This window comes from Schistocerca piceifrons, chromosome 4 (assembly GCF_021461385.2).
Source record: "Schistocerca piceifrons isolate TAMUIC-IGC-003096 chromosome 4, iqSchPice1.1, whole genome shotgun sequence".
In the NCBI taxonomy this organism is placed as follows: domain Eukaryota; kingdom Metazoa; phylum Arthropoda; class Insecta; order Orthoptera; family Acrididae; genus Schistocerca; species Schistocerca piceifrons.
In genome coordinates, this window is record NC_060141.1 from 233,669,800 (window position 1) to 233,685,800 (window position 16,001).

The following is a 16,001-nucleotide window of genomic DNA, read 5'->3' on the forward strand; positions in this document are numbered from 1 at the left end:
TTGCAGTAGGGTTTTGTAACATATACTGTATTCGAACATTATGAAGTACCTCGAAGAAAACGATTTATTGACATTTAGTCAGCACGGATTCAGAAAATATCGTTCTTGTGAAACACAACTAGTTCTTTATACTCATGAAGTAATAAGTGCTATCGACAGGGGATGTCAAATTGATTCCATATTTTTCGATTTACAGAAGGTTTTCGACACCGTTCCTCACAAGCGTTTTCTAACCAAACTGCGTGCTTGCGGAGTGTCGCCTCAGTTGTGCGACTGAATTCGTGATTTCCTGTCAGAAAGGTCAAAGTTCGTAGTAATATACGAAACGTCGTCGATTAAACAGAAGTAATATTCGGCGTTCCCCAAGGAAGTTTTATAGGCCCTCTATTGATCCTGATCTATATTAACGACATAGGAGATAATCTGTGTAGACGTCTTTGACTGTTTGCAGGTGGTGCTGTCATTTACGGTCTTATAAAGTCATCAGATGATCAAAACGACTTGCAAAATGATTTAGATAAGATATCTGTATGGTGCGAAAAGTGGCAATTGACCCGGAATAAGGAAAAGTGTGAAGTTATTCACATAGGTACTAAAAGAAATCAGATAAATTTCGATTACGCGATAAGTCACACAAATCTGAAGGCTGTAAATTCAACTAAATACTTAGGGATTACAATTACACATAACCTACATTGGAACGATCACATAGATAATATTGTGGGTAGAGCAAACCACAAACTGCGATTCACTGGCAGAACACTTAAAGGTGCAACAGGTCTACTAAAGAGACTGCTTACACTACGCTTGTCCGTCCTATTCTGGAGTACTGCTATGCGGCGTGGGATCCTCATCAGGTGGGACTGATGGATGACATCGAAAAAGTACAAAGAAGAGCAGCTCGTTTTGTAATATCGCGAAATAGGGGAGATAGTGTCACAGACATGATACGTGAATTGGATTGGCAATCATTAAAACTAAGGCGTTTTTCGTTGTGACGGGATCTTCTTATGAAATTTCAATCACCAGTTTTCTCCTCCGACTGCGAAAACATTCTGTTGGCACCCAGCTAAATAGGGCGAAATGATCGTCACGATAAAATAAGAAAAATCAGGGCTCGCACGGAAAAAATTAAGTGCTCGTTTTTCCTTCGTGCCGTTCGAGAGTGGAATGGTAGAGAGACAGCATGTAGGTGGTTCATTGAAGCCTCTGCCAGGTATTTTATTGTGAGTAGCAGAGTAATCACGTAGATGTAGATGTGGTCATGGAAAGCGCCATAACGGCTGCACGATACGTGAATGCCATCCTCCGACCGATAGTGCATCCATATCGGCAGCATAGTGGCGACGCATTCGTCTTCATGGACGACAATTCGTGCCCCATCTCGCACATCTTGTGAATGACTTCCTTCAGGATAAGGAAATCGCTCGACTATAGTGGCCAGTATGTTCTCCAGACATGAACCCTATCGAACATGCCCAGGATAGATTGAAAAGGGCTGTTTATGGACGACATGACCCACCAACCACTCTGAGGGATCTACGCCGATTAGCCGTTGGGGAGTGGGACAATCTGGACAACAGTGTCTTGATGAACTTGTGGATAGTATGCCACGACGAATATAGGCATGCATCAATGCAAGAGGACGTGCTACTGGATATTAGAGGTACCAGTGTGTACAGCAATCTGGACTACCACCTCTGAAGGTCTCGCTGTATAGTGCTACAACATGAAATTTGTGGTTTCCATGAGCAATAAAAAGGGCAGAAATGATGTTTATGTTTATCTCTATTCCAATTTTCTGTACAGGTTCCGGAACTCTCGGAACTGAGGTGATGCAAAACTTTTTTGATGTCTGTAGATTTTCGCATGCAGGTTACATACAATGGTCTCTCCCAATTTAATTGCTGGATTAGGTGCCGAAAATAATGTATGAGAATCTCACAGTGAATAAAATGGTAAGTACTAAGACGTAGCAGCCGCGCGGGATCTGAGGCGTTTTGTCATGGTCCTCGAGGCTTTTCCCGTCGGAGGTTCGAGTCCTCCCTCGGGCATGGGCGTGTGTGTTGTCCTTAGTGTAAGATTAAGTAGTGAGTAAGCTTAGGGACCGATGACCTCAGCAGTTTGGTCCCATAAGAATTAACCACAAATTTAAAACCCGTAGCACAATGTTTCGCATGAGAGGGCTTTATAGTGGATATCATTTGAGTGTAATCAGCAATTAGACGTATATGCCAAGCTACCAAAACTGTTATATCAGGACGTTTGAGTCCGAAACAATGTTTCGTATGAGAGCATTTAAGAGCATCTGTAGCTGGATTAGAATGCCTAATTAGTAACTTGTTAAAGTGTCAGGATTTGCGAGGAAGCGAAAACAGTAGGCACCCGTTGAGGTGATGTAGTTAAACATTTTATAAGAGGCATGATGATTTACTTCAGTAAAAAGTGGTTGAAGGCAGTCCTAGAGAAGCCGCCGAAACTGAACGGGCAGCTGCCCAAGAGAGCAGGAGAGGAGAGCGTCTATCCGTGTCGGAAGCTGCCAGCACAAGTGGGCGGACGGCGTGTCCGCTCCCGGAGGCTGGCCGCGAATCCACCCCCACGTGACCTCCTCCAAACCTCCCTATTGGACAGCCAAATTGTAGACGCGCGGTTCGGTAGCGTTACCTCGTGAGCAACACGTGAGTTTAGTTGCTCATGGTTGAACACGTGAGTTTCGAAGTGGTTCTGTCCGGTATAACGCAACGTGACTTACGAACTGAAACTAGCCGCAAGACAGAAGGCATTGGCGATCATCAATTGAAATACAAAAAATTAATTTTTTGTAATATTACATTCATTTACAAGCAGTCCCCACTGTACAATATTATTTCACTGCATCATGTGCGTATGTAACAGGTGGTTTGATCATAGGGGCACAATATGACAAACGTTGCTCATGTAGCATGCATGACCAGTAATGCTAAATTGTTTGGAATTACGCAAAATGCTTCAGAATCCGTATTTCAATATTCGTTCTCTGTAAGTTACAACAGGACTCGCATGAACAGATACGCACTTTGAGTACAGGACAAGGCAATTTCAATGTGATCACGCATGACATTATGTACGAGTAATGATTCTGTTTTAGTTGGTCTGTGTAACTGATCTTTACAAAACTATTGCCTAAACAAACGATACGTACAGTTTTAAATGTTTTATGTATGTAAACTATATGTATGTAATGAAGTAATAAATGTGATTTCTTTCATCGTACTTTATATTAAATGTGACTGTTTAATAAAGGCGCTTTTATTACTGCTATTTTAATTCGATGTGACCGTTGGCCGTGGACGCGCAGTTGTACATCAAATGCTTGTCTTATGTTCAAATATGTAGCGGGTACACGCGACACTGGTATTTATATTTGTGTAACAGTTGTACAATTTGTTGTCGTCATTCACTGTATTGATATCAGATTTAATAAAGGTGATTAGACGCAACCCCATTTTAAAAGGCGACACGCCCACTGGCTGCGGACGTGCGCTTGTAAGTGAGGCGCGACGCTAACGCCACCGAAGGTTTGCTGCTGCTGTTGGCTCTGTTGACATCCAGTTTGATTATGACTTGGTAAGAGGCAGGTGTGGATTGCGTTCATTCTGAAAACATCTACAGAGCATGTCTTGCCACTCAGTTCAAAAAAATGGTTCAAATGGCTCTGAGCACTATGGGACTTAACATCTATGGTCATCAGTCCCCTAGAACTTAGAACTACTTAAACCTAACTAACCTAAGGACATCACACACATCCACGCCCGAAGCATGATTCGAACCTGCGACCGTAGCAGTCGCGCGGCTCCGGACTCAGTGCCTAGAACCGCTAGACCACCGCGGCCGGCTTGCCACTCAGTGTTTATTATTAATATTAGCAATGTCAGTACAGATATGTTTGTAGTCAGATAATTAATTTCTGTTCCATTTGTTTTTTTTGTTTTTTTTTGTTTTTTTGTGTTCACTGTTCACAGAGGATTGTGTACTGTTTTTTTTAGCCCCAGTAGGCAAGGCTTGAAAACAAAATGTTGAAACTGAAGTAGAAAGTCTTGCCGTGTGCAGAAGGAGGGGGGAAAGATGGTTGCCATTAAGGGCAACAAAACGGCGCGTACAATGTCGTCGGCTTTCTGCTGTAGTGTAATCGTGCCACAGAGGAAAGAAGTGCCATCCGAGATCAGCACTACGGGTTATCGGGTCACATGGCGGACGATATTCAGGATAATCCGGGGCGTCTCCAGACTTGTCTTCGGTGGTCAGTGGGGTTCAGTACGAAGCGGGATCACTGACCGACAATTCTACTCCAATAAATTAGATTCCAGGCCGATGACGTGTCTCGAGACTACCGCACAGCAGTGTGATACCAAATTGACTGTCTCCCGCCGTACAGCCCGACAGCCAGGAGTGATGGGCTGGGGAGCCATTTGTTTTCTAGCCAGGAGCCCGTTGGCCGGCCGCGGTGGTCTAGCGGTTCTAGGCGCTCAGTCCGGAGCCGCACGACCCCTACCGTCGCAGGTTCGAATCCTGCCTCGGGCATGGATGTGTGTGATGTCCTTAGGTTAGTTAGGTTTAAGTAGTTCTAAGTTCTAGGGCACTGATGACCACAGATGTTAAGTCCCATAGTGCTCAGAGCCATTTGAACCATTTTGAACCCTTTGGTTGCCACCTGTGGCACCCTTACAGCACAGCGGTACGCCGAAGATATTCTACGACCCGTTTCTTTGCTCTTCCCGGCAACCCATACTGGGCTTACATTTCGGCAAAATAATTGCCGCCCGCACACGGCTAGAGTTTCTATTGATTGTTTTCGTACCTGTAATACCGTCTCTTGGCTACCAAAGTCGATGGATGCCTCCCCAGTTGAGAACGTTTGTAGAATTATGGGCAGCACTCTCCAACCAGCTGGTGATTTTGACGATATTACGCACAAATTGGACAGAATTTGGCACGGTATGCGCCAGGAGAACACCTAACAACTCTGTCAATCAATACCAAGCCGAATAACCGCTTGCATAACGGGCATAGGTGGACCAACGCGTTTTTGACTTGTTCAGAAGCTCTTTCCCTTGAATAAATTTGAATGAATTTCACATTTTCACGTTTACCGCCTTTCGTCCCATTTGGATAATTCCTACGTTAAGCGCTGTCTTTTATTTTTGTCTCAGCACAAAGAACTTAGCTATGGTATTTGTGTGATTCCATGGCCACACGATGTTAATCGTGACCGAAAACAATTTTTAACTGGTACGGACTGTAGACGAATGTCGCCTTTTGGCAATAGAAGTCGCTTTCAACACCAACAGGAATTTTTACTGCTAGCGAATACAGATCTATTTCAACCAGTTTGGAGGCGAACAATGCTTAGAGAACTGCATGCTGTACTGTCTGGAGTCGATTATATACCAAAATGCCACTGCTGACAGCGTAATATAAAGGTGCACAAACTGGACATGTATTGTGTCACCCGACGAATCGCAATTTTGCATTTTTTCCAGCTGATGCGAGGCGTCCTTGCCTCAAAGAGGCGTTTAATCGGCAATGTATGGAGTGTGTAGTTCGGGCTGGATACTGTTCCGCTGTTTTGGTGATGGTTTTTGTGTAGTAACTTGGTTCGACTTACCCAGATCACCATTAACATGAACCAGGACTTTTATTTCATCATCCTCAGATATTAGGTGTTGCCCATTATTCTATGTATTCACGGTGACTTTTATGGACACTTCCAACTTACGAGATAGCTCCAGCCTTGTTTAGAGATCTGGACGCATGCGTTCCTGGTTTGTCGATCATTCAGGCACCCAGTCACAACTCGACTGGCCGCCTAAATGACCGGTTTTAATTCCCTAGGAAGCGTCTGTGACTATTAAGATCAGCGGATGAAACGCAGCAGTTAATGTATACAGTATGGAATCTCTGCGGGATCTAATCATGAACAACTGGCTTCAACTGGATATGGCACATCCGAAGACACTTGCGAACTCTCTTCCTCATAGAGTACTAGTCAACGTCAGACGGTTTTAACTGCTTTTGCGTAATGTCTCCTACATGTGCCTACTCTTTCGTCCAGTTTGTTACGCACCTGGAGATGGGATATCGGGGTTTAAAATTCACCGTACCTTTTAATTTAAAAAAAGCAGTTTTTACGACGGAAGGAGAATGTTTTCCTTTTTCCTTTGGGTTTTACGAATATAATTCTCTCTCTACTACAACAATAGCTCACTGTTTTTTCTGTGTACGATACCCACCAGCTACTCATGTTCAGAGGAAACAGAGCACATTGAACAACTAGAGATAGGACGTTCATATTCACAGGACTTGTACATTAGTATGTTCTTCAGAAATAGTTAGCATTCCAGTCAACTAACTTCAACATGTGTCCTGATGCCTATTAGGCACAGAGTCCGCCATGGGCACTGATATCTAGTTCCATGTGTGATGGCATCGACGGGTATAAACCGTGAATGACGCCCTATGGTATAGCCATCTATGCTGCATTCACCCATGTTCATCTGTGCTGATAGGCGCTGGATCACAGCGCTGCACCCGTCGTTACACAATATTCCACAGATTTTCGACTGGCGACAAGTTTGGTGATCTGGTAGGCCAGGGCAAATGGCTTACGTCCTGTGATACCAAGGAGGCATGTGTTTGTGCAGCAACATGTGGTCATGCATTGTCTAGCTGATAAATAGCGCCTCGGGCGTTGTGCGGGAAGGAAATGGCTGCGGGTCAGATGATGTTATTCACCTTGGTCACACTGGTCACAATGCCCTGGACACGCACCAACTGTGATTTGTGGTTGTACCTTACAGCACCCCACAACATAAGGCCTTGAGCTGGCGCTGTACTTTGTAGGTCTTGTGCGAATGCTATCACTGTGATGCCGCTCTCCACAAAACACGACCATAATTTTCAAACAAACAACCTGGATTCGTCCGAAAACGCTATCTGATGCCATTCTCGTCCCCCAATCATTTCTGCAGAACATACTAATATACATGTCCTGTTAATATGAACGTCCTATCTTCAGTCGATCAAGGTGTTCTGCTTTTTCTGAACGTGGGTGTACTTATACCATGAGGTCTGTGTGTACACTCTGTTAATTATGACCTTTTTTACATCTCGAATTGGATAACTGGTTTTTCCTTAAACATGTCCACATACCGATAACCCAAAAGAATATTGCTGCAGATATGTGGTCTTTGTGAAAATGATTTATTTCGACATTAGTTTTCTTGACATATAGCGACACTCTTACCTACTGCGAAAAACAGTCTCCAGTCTCTTTGTTGATCTAACCTGGTGCCCTAATTTCTTTCTGAGTATTTTAACCTGTCAACATCTTGTGTCAGAGGTTCTTTGTGAGATGGTCTGTTGCATCAAAATGTTAAAAGTACTCTCTGCTTAACCCGAAATTCAGAGGCTAGCGCATCTGATTAACATTTGCTCCTAGCATCTGAACTCTTGGCCCATCCACAGGCGTAATTTTACCTTTTTTTAGTGACTGTAGCACTGGATACAAGAGTATATGTAAGGGAAGTGCTCCCGAGATACAATAAAGTCAGTAAAGTCTGTGGAACTCAACATATTAACGAGCTTTTGTAGAGTGAAGACATTCGTTCGTCGTATCACTAGGAGAAGGACGGTGGCAAGCTGGTCGTCCCATCCGCCTTTCATCATCAGGAAATATCCCCTGTACTCAATTTCTTAGCAGACTGAGTAGGTCTGGGCCCGTCGTGGAAGCAATTTAACGAGGAAAATCCCCGCTCCGGCCTGGGATTGAACCCGAGACCTCCAAGGAGAGAGTTTAACGCTTCACCTACTAGACCATCGCGGCCTATGAGAATTACAAATAATTTTCATTTCTATCTACTGGATCTGTCATTGTCAGTGAAACGAATGAAGTACACAGCTATGAAAATCTACTCATCTAAATATCTGGCATGAAGCAGACGTATTTTTAAATGTAGGTTAAAATATTTTCTCTTTAATAATTTCCACCCCCACAGCTAAGTGGTCAGCCCGTGTGAATGCCATGCTCTATGCGTGGGTTCGTTTCGCGGCTGTAACGCAGATTTTCTCCGCTCGGCGGCTTGGTGTTCTATTGTCCTCATCATCGTTTCATCATTATCGAGACGCAAGTCCCCCAGAGCTGTGTCACCTATAAAGATTTGCAACCCGGTGGCCGCACTTCCCCAGCTGGTGACTCCTGGACATCAATGCCATACGATCATAATCATCATCATCATTAACAATTTTTGTATTATAAAGGACTTCTTGGACAGAAATTAGTGTTTACATACTACAATATATACATATTTGTATTTCACAAGCCACCAGACAAAGTGTGGACTAAGCTACACAATGTGTCAGTTTTGTATTCTCCCATTCCCGCTCCATTTAGAGATTATACGACGAACTCAAGAGGATCGTTTAGCACCCTGTGTATGAACCCGAATATCTGTATTTTAGTCATCTGTACCCTAGCTGCATGTATGAGAAAACAGCTGGTTTCTTCACCTGAACGTGTGTTCTTAGAAATATTCCCCGTCATGCACAGCAATTCCATTGTAACCTGTGTGTGTGTGTGTGTGTGTGTGTGTGTGTGTGTGTGTGTGTGTTTGTGTGTGTGTGTGTCACAGCTGCTTGAGAGTTTTCGTGACACTCTCACGGTTAACCAAAACCGTGACGAATCGTGCGGCTCTAATTTAAATCTGTTCTAGTTCTTCTGTTAATCGTAGTTGCTAAGGGTACCACACTTACGGACAGTGCTCGACAGCTGACAGAGCAGTACCTCTCAAATGAGAATTTTAGTTCAGCCCGCCGCTTTGGACGAGCGCTTCTAAGCGCTTCAGTCCGGAACCACGCGGCTGCTACGGTCGCAGGTCCGAATTCTGCCTCGGGCAGGGATGTGGGTGATGTCCTCAGGTTAGTTAGGTTTAAGTAGTTCTAAGTCTAGGGGATTGATGACCTCAGATGTTAAGCCCCATAGTGCTTAGAGCCATTTTTGAATTTTAGTTCCTTTCAAGTATTCTACTGAATCAGAGACTGACATCTGCCTTCGTCGCGGCTACATTTATTTGGTCGTTCCAACTTAACTGTATGCAGGTGGCAACTCCGAGATACCTGCAGGTCATGATTGATTGTGTTTCCAGTGGCCGATGGCGTGCTCAAGCGAATTGTGAACTTTTAGTGTTTTTACGATCAGTACGTCACACGTACTTATGAATAGCACAGTTTTCTGCAGCCAAGATTATTTGGTATTTTTGTTCTATTTAACCATCGCTTCCCTCACTCCTGTTACTGTTATGTCTTCATAATCTTCATTTTACTATTTGCTGTTTTCGTGTCACATTGTGGGGGTTACATGAGGGATTGATATTTCTCCCTCGAGTGCCGTCTCACACGGTAATCCAAATGTAGAAATTAAAAAGTTATCTAGCTGGACAAAGAAGAGGCTATTCAGTGCATAAATAAGAAGTTAAATAGATGAGAAAATCTTTTATTGGAAACAGGTTTCCACATTGGAGAAGTTACCTTTATTGAGGGAGAAAAGTTTTGAATAGCAGGACATTAAGCAAAAAAGATAAGAGATACGTACTGCCTTTTAAATATTGTTTTATGTGTTTATATTCAAATATTTTCTCGGCAGTATGAAATTTCGAAATGTTTGAGTACACTTTTCCTGTTCTTTCAGTTCTCAAGAGTATAGAGCATTTGCAATACGAATGTCCACCGTGAATTTAACTTTTGGCCATTAACAGACTATATATTATTATTGCTAGTTCCTTCATTCTGTTACCACTTTTAGACATTATTTAGAGTGGCAGTACCTCATAAAATTGTTTTCGCCGTTCAGGTAGCCAACTAACAGCAGACAATATTCACAATACACTCACGTTTCGAGCCGACGTGTAGAAAGAAACGACCACTTGGAAGACGCTAATCTCAGTATAGGAATAAAATCCCAGGGGCTATGTGGTAGAACCCCTTGCTACGAGTAGTCGACGGAGCGGTCTCGTCCTCAGTTCGCGGGTCACTCCACATATCCGTTGGCAACGCCTCGAAAGACCAACGCCGGAAGGAACGCGCTCTCCAGCAGCCACAATATCGTTACCTACCACGGCGCGAGTATCGCAGCGTGTGCGGTTGTTGGACACGCGTTACGAGAATTGACCATGGAACGATTACAATGCTCATAGATGACGAACATCTTTGGATAAACCAATGTGCATGTATTAACATGCTGTTGGCAGTTATTGGTAAAAAATGTAATAAATGCATGTCACTGTGAATTAGTTATGGATACCTACTGAGACATGAAAGTAGCTGTTGTAAAAGGATTTTGAAAGGCAGAGCCGGCCGCTGTGGCCGAGCGGTTCTAGGCGCTTCAGTCCGGAAGCGAGCTGCTGCTACGGTCGCAGGTTCAAATCCTGCCTCGGGCATGGATGTGTGTGACGTCCTTAGGTTAGTTAGGTTTATGTAGTTCTAAGTTCTAGGGGACTGATGCCTCAGATGTTAAGTCCCACAGTGCTCAGAGCCATTTGAACCATTTTTGAAGTTATAATTTTCATCTCAACAACCAGCAGACGTTCAACTTAGGAGGCAACACAAGAAGTCCTCACATCAACAGTCATGTTCACAGTCACACACATAAACACAGACACGCACACAATAATAACTCAGGAAACAGTTACATGCAGAGGAATAGCTGGTGACGATGTCTCTCAATCATGAATGACAGTGAGCTCTTGTCACTAGAAAGTGTTCAATCCAGTAGCATATTTGTTCGGATATTTGGTATTCGTGTACTTTGTGTTGGAAGTGATGCATCGAAAGCTTTCTCGAAGTCAAGAAACACTGCATCACCCTGATATCAGGTCTCTGCTTGCTTTTTGGACCATGCGATGATATAGTTTGCTCGGTTGCTTATGCCGTTGCTTAAGCCGTTTCCAAACGCTGTTGTTGTGCTGTGCTTGCGAGTGCCGGTTCTTAACCTGCGGAATCCAGTGGATGGTTCAAATGGTTCGAATGGCTCTGAGCACTATGGGACTTAACTTCTGAGGTCATCAGTCCCCTAGAACTTAGAACTACTTAAACCTAACTAACCTAAGGATATCACACACATCCATGCCCGAGGCAGGATTCGGACCTGCGACCGCAGCGGTCGCGAGGTTCCAGACTGTAGCGCCTAGAACCACTCGGCCACTCCGGCCGGTCCAGTGGACCGAGAACTGCTTTGTACAGCTCGAACACAATTAACCGCCACCTGTATCTTCACCTCTATACCATATCGCACAACGGATACACCGAACACTCCACACGTAACATTTGCAACATCAACAGAAATTAATGAAAGCATCAACAGCAGCATCATGTTCCCAACTCGGATTAAACAAAGCTAAGTAAAAATACATTGTTCACACAGCAGCTATAATATATTTCTAATCTACTTTAGCTTATTATTTGGGCTAGTCTAATTGTTCTGCAAAAGGGAAAACCAACGAACGGTTCAAATGGCTCTGAGCACTATGGGACTTAACTTCTGGGGTTATGTCCCCTAGAACTTAGAACTACTTAAACCTAACTAACCTAAGGACATCATACACATCCATGCCCGAGGCAGAATTCGAACCTGCGACCGTAGCAGTCGCGCGGTTCCAGACTGTAGCGCCTAGAACCGATCGGCCACCCCGGCCGGCGGAAAACCAACACCGATGGAGTCCGGCAACTGATACACATCACACCCATGTTGTGCATTACTAGGCTCTTACTATCAGGTCATTTCATAAGTGTCGACGAAAAAATATTGCGAATCCGCCGCTCACGGGTGCTGCTTTCGGTCTTAAAGTGTCAGCGAACGAAGTACTATCGCCATCTTACACTTACAGCATTCTTTTTATAGCATAGCTATCTTCTCTTCAAAAAGTGAAATTTGTCACTATTTCCTTCTGCAGTCAGGAAGAAGAGTGGTACGACTTCCGGCGCAAAGTGAACCAGGCAATGTTGCAGCCGAGGTCCGCCAAGCTCTACGTGGGGCCCATAGACCAGGTGGCCGAAGACTTCGTCAACAGGTGAGTGATGGGGCTTCCATAGGCCTGAGCGGCTAGCGTCAGTATGAAGTCTGACTACTTGCTATTGCAGTAATTTTTATTCTCGTAACCGACACAGTACAAGCTCCCTTTTTATTTAAATTTTTGTATTTGATCCAGACACCATCCAACCAGTAAGTAATTTGAGTATTACAACAAAAAAGTGTTAGTACTTTCATAGTATACAGGCCGTATCACCTAAAGTTTGCACCGCAAATATTTCGGAAATGGAAAGTGCTATTGACAAGTAATTTTCACAGAACGGATTGGTAGTCGGGGTCTCGTGTTGTTACCCAATAAACATATTGTAATAATGCTTGGAAATTGTATTTTTTGTGCAAACATACACCTTTTTAAATGGAACAGTACTTACTGACATTAACAAACTAAAAGAAGCTAAATTAAAATCTCAGTGATGTTTGTTGTAGAATTCTAGTGCGAGTTGTTTATGAGAAACCGAGTTTTCAAAAGTTTCCACACTGACATTTGCATGTGCTCTTCGCCTGCGTAGTTGCTAGGTACGTTGTTATTATGTTTGCCTACAGTGTGCTTGTATGTTCCTTGAGTGCACTGCGACTTGCTAGTCAGTTAATGTGTAACAGTGCAAGCAGCAAGTCGTGAATGGACGATAGCATTAACCAATGCAGAAACAGCCAACATGCTCGTGGTGTACGGAGAGTGTAGGAAGAATGCAGTTCGTTCTTGTACGCTTCAACCATTTCGACAATTATTTATCAACCTCTTCATTGATTTATGTGAAAGTTATAGTGCTACACCTAGACAACGTAACGGAAGAAAACAAGTAACGACAGAAGAGGGGTAAATTAATGTTCTTGCTGCTGTTACAGTTGATCCGAACGTTAGCTCATGCACAATCGCACGACGAAGTGGCATGTGTGAGGCAAGTATCCTATACATTCTCCATCGGTTCATCCCTTTCACATCTCACTCCATGAAAAGCTGCGTGGAATCGATTATGAGAATCGTGTTAACTTCTGTACATGAGTATTAAGACAGGGTGCTCAAGATGTATCATTTACCTTATTTACTGATGGAGACACTTTACCAATCACATGGCCAGGTAAACCGCCGAACAAGCACCACTAGTGCCGCCCCCCCCCCCCTCTATAGAAAAACATTTTAGTGCTAGAGTATATATACATTAAATTCGAAATTTCGCATTCAACTTTCGGAGAATACATTCGTATAAAAACTAGGTCTCTATAATGGGACGGAAATTCATAAATTACAAACTTTTTTTAACAGAGGGTAATTTTTCATTTTCTTGCTTGAGGTCCTTCCCTGGCAGAGGCGCACATCATTCACAACTTGCCTGCACCTGCTGTCATCAACAAGTCAGACACGATTCGCGACTTCAAAGACAGAACCGACAAACCACAGGACGTTGAGTAAGAGAAGACAGAGGGAAAGACTTCCCACCAAAAAAAAGAAAAGAAAAGTAATAGGACGACTTTTTTGAAAGATTTCGTAATGCCTTCAGCTGTCATTCTCTTCATTTCATTTGCGATTGTACAATTTCGACCTTACGCTATTTTCAAGTATCTAAAACGGAATCATTATACAATCGATACATTAGTAATACTTAAGTCCGATGTAGGAACAAGTCATATCTGCAGATACACTAGGCGCATTATAACTTACTTTATGGATGGTTTTTTAGTAGCAAATTATGCCATGTATGTCATTTCTCCTGTGACTCCACGTTATCCTCATAAAATAAACCCACGTTCTTTTACGCTATTTTAGGAGAACGTTATTTTTGAACAGTTGTTGCAATGGTCTTATATATAATGTCACTAGTATTAAGTACGTTAAAAATGGGCCTTACACAGTGTATAAAGTAATTGTACCTAGCAGCGATGTAAAGAAACGATTATTATAAAAAGTTTTATTTTTATTATTCTAACTGAACCATTTGTTAAATCAAACGACTTATATATTCTGTTGTTATTCTTATTGACCCCCCCATGAACCATGGACCTTGCCGTTGGTGGGGAGGCTTGCGTGCCTCAGCGATACAGATGGCCGTACCGTAGGTGCAACCACAACGCAGGGGTATCTGTTGAGAGGCCAGGCAAACATGTGGTTCCTGAAGAGGGGCAGCAGCCTTTTCAGTAGTTGCAGGGGCAACAGTCTGGATGATTGACTGATCTGGCCTTGTAACATTAACCAAAACGGTCTTACTGTGCTGGTATTGCGAACGGCTGAAAGCAAGGGGAAACTACAGCCGTAATTTTTCCCGAGGAAATGCAGCTTTACTGTATGATTAAATGATGATGGCGTCCTCTTGGGTAAAATATTCCGGAGGTAAAATAGTCCCCCATTCGGATCTCCGGGTGGGGACTACTCAAGAGGACCGCGTTATCAGGAAAAATAAAGCTGGCGTTCTACGGATCGGAGCGTGGAATGTCAGATCCCTTAATCGGGCAGGTAGGTTAGAAAATTTAAAAGGGAAATGGATAGGTTAAAGTTAGATATAGTGGGAATTAGTGAAGTTCGGTGGCAGGAGGAACAAGACTTTTGGTCAGGTGATTATAGGGTTATAAATACAAAATCAAATAGGTGTAATGCAGGAGTAGGTTTAATAATGAATAAAAAAATAGGAGTGCGGGTTAGCTACTACAAACAGCATAGTGAACGCATTATTGTGGCCAAGATAGACACAAAGCCCATGCCTACTACAGTAGTACAAGTTTATATGCCAACTAGCTCTGCAGATGATGAAAAAATAGATGAAATGTATGACGAGATAAAAGAAATTATTCAAGTAGTGAAGGGAGACGAAAATTTAATAGTCATGGGTGACTGGATTTCGTCAGTAGGAAAAGGGAGAGAAGGAAACATAGTGGGTGAATATGGATTGGGGGGAAGAAATGAGAGAGGAAGCCGCCTTGTAGAATTTTGCACAGAGCATGACTTAATCATAGTTAACACTTGGTTCAAGAATCATAAAAGAATGTTGTATACCTGGAAGAATCCTGTAGATACTAAAAGGTATCAGATAGATTATATAATGGTAAGACAGAGATTTAGGAACCAGGTTTTAAATTGTAAGACATTTCCAGGGGCAGATGTGGATTCTGACCACAATCTATTGGTTATGAACTGCAGATTGAAACTGAAGAAACTGCAAAAAGGTGGGAATTTAAGGAGATGGGACCTGGATACACTGAAAGAACCAGAGGTTGTAGAGAGTTTCAGGGAGAGCATGCGGGAACAATTGACACGAATGGGGGAAAGAAATACAGTAGAAGAAGAATTGGTAGCTCTGAGGGATGAAGTAGTGAAGGCAGCAGAGGAGCAAGTAGGTAAAAAGACGAGGGCTAATAGAAATCCTTGGGTAACAGAAGAAATATTGAATTTAATTGATGAAAGGAGAAAATATAAAAATGCAGTAAATGAAGCAGCCAAAAAGGAATAAAAACGTCTCAAAAATGAGATCGACAGGAAGTGCAAAATGGCTAAGCAGGGATGGGTAGAGGACAAATGTAAGGATGTAGAGGCATATCTCACTAGGGGTAAGATAGATACTGCCTACAGGAAAATTAAAGAGACTTGTATGAATATCAAGAGCTCAGAGGGCAACCCAGTTCTAAGCAAAGAAGGGAAGGCAGAAAGGTGGAAGGAGTATATAGAGGGTTTATACAAGGGCGATGTGCTTGAGGACAATATTATGGAAATGGAAGAGGATGTAGATGAAGACGAATTGGGAGATAAGATACTGCGTGAAGAGTTTGACAGAGCACTGAAAGACCTGAGTCGAAACAAGGCCCCGGGAGTAGACAACATTCCATTAGAACTACTGATCGCCTTGGGAGAGCCAGTCATGACAAAACTCTACCATCTGGTGAGCAAGATGTATGA

The 16,001-nt window shown here is 43.1% G+C and overlaps 1 protein-coding gene across 3 annotated transcripts in view; it reads left to right on the top strand.

Annotated features, from left to right (window-relative positions):
• Positions 1–16,001, top strand: part of LOC124795172 (probable cytochrome P450 301a1, mitochondrial) — a 230,169-nt gene that overhangs the window by 90,319 nt on the left and 123,849 nt on the right. For all 3 annotated transcript variants that reach the window (XM_047259069.1, XM_047259067.1, XM_047259068.1), the window contains exon 5: positions 11,982–12,098. In XM_047259069.1, coding sequence (XP_047115025.1) covers positions 11,982–12,098 — 117 coding nt within the window. The remainder of the gene's footprint in view (positions 1–11,981; positions 12,099–16,001) is intronic.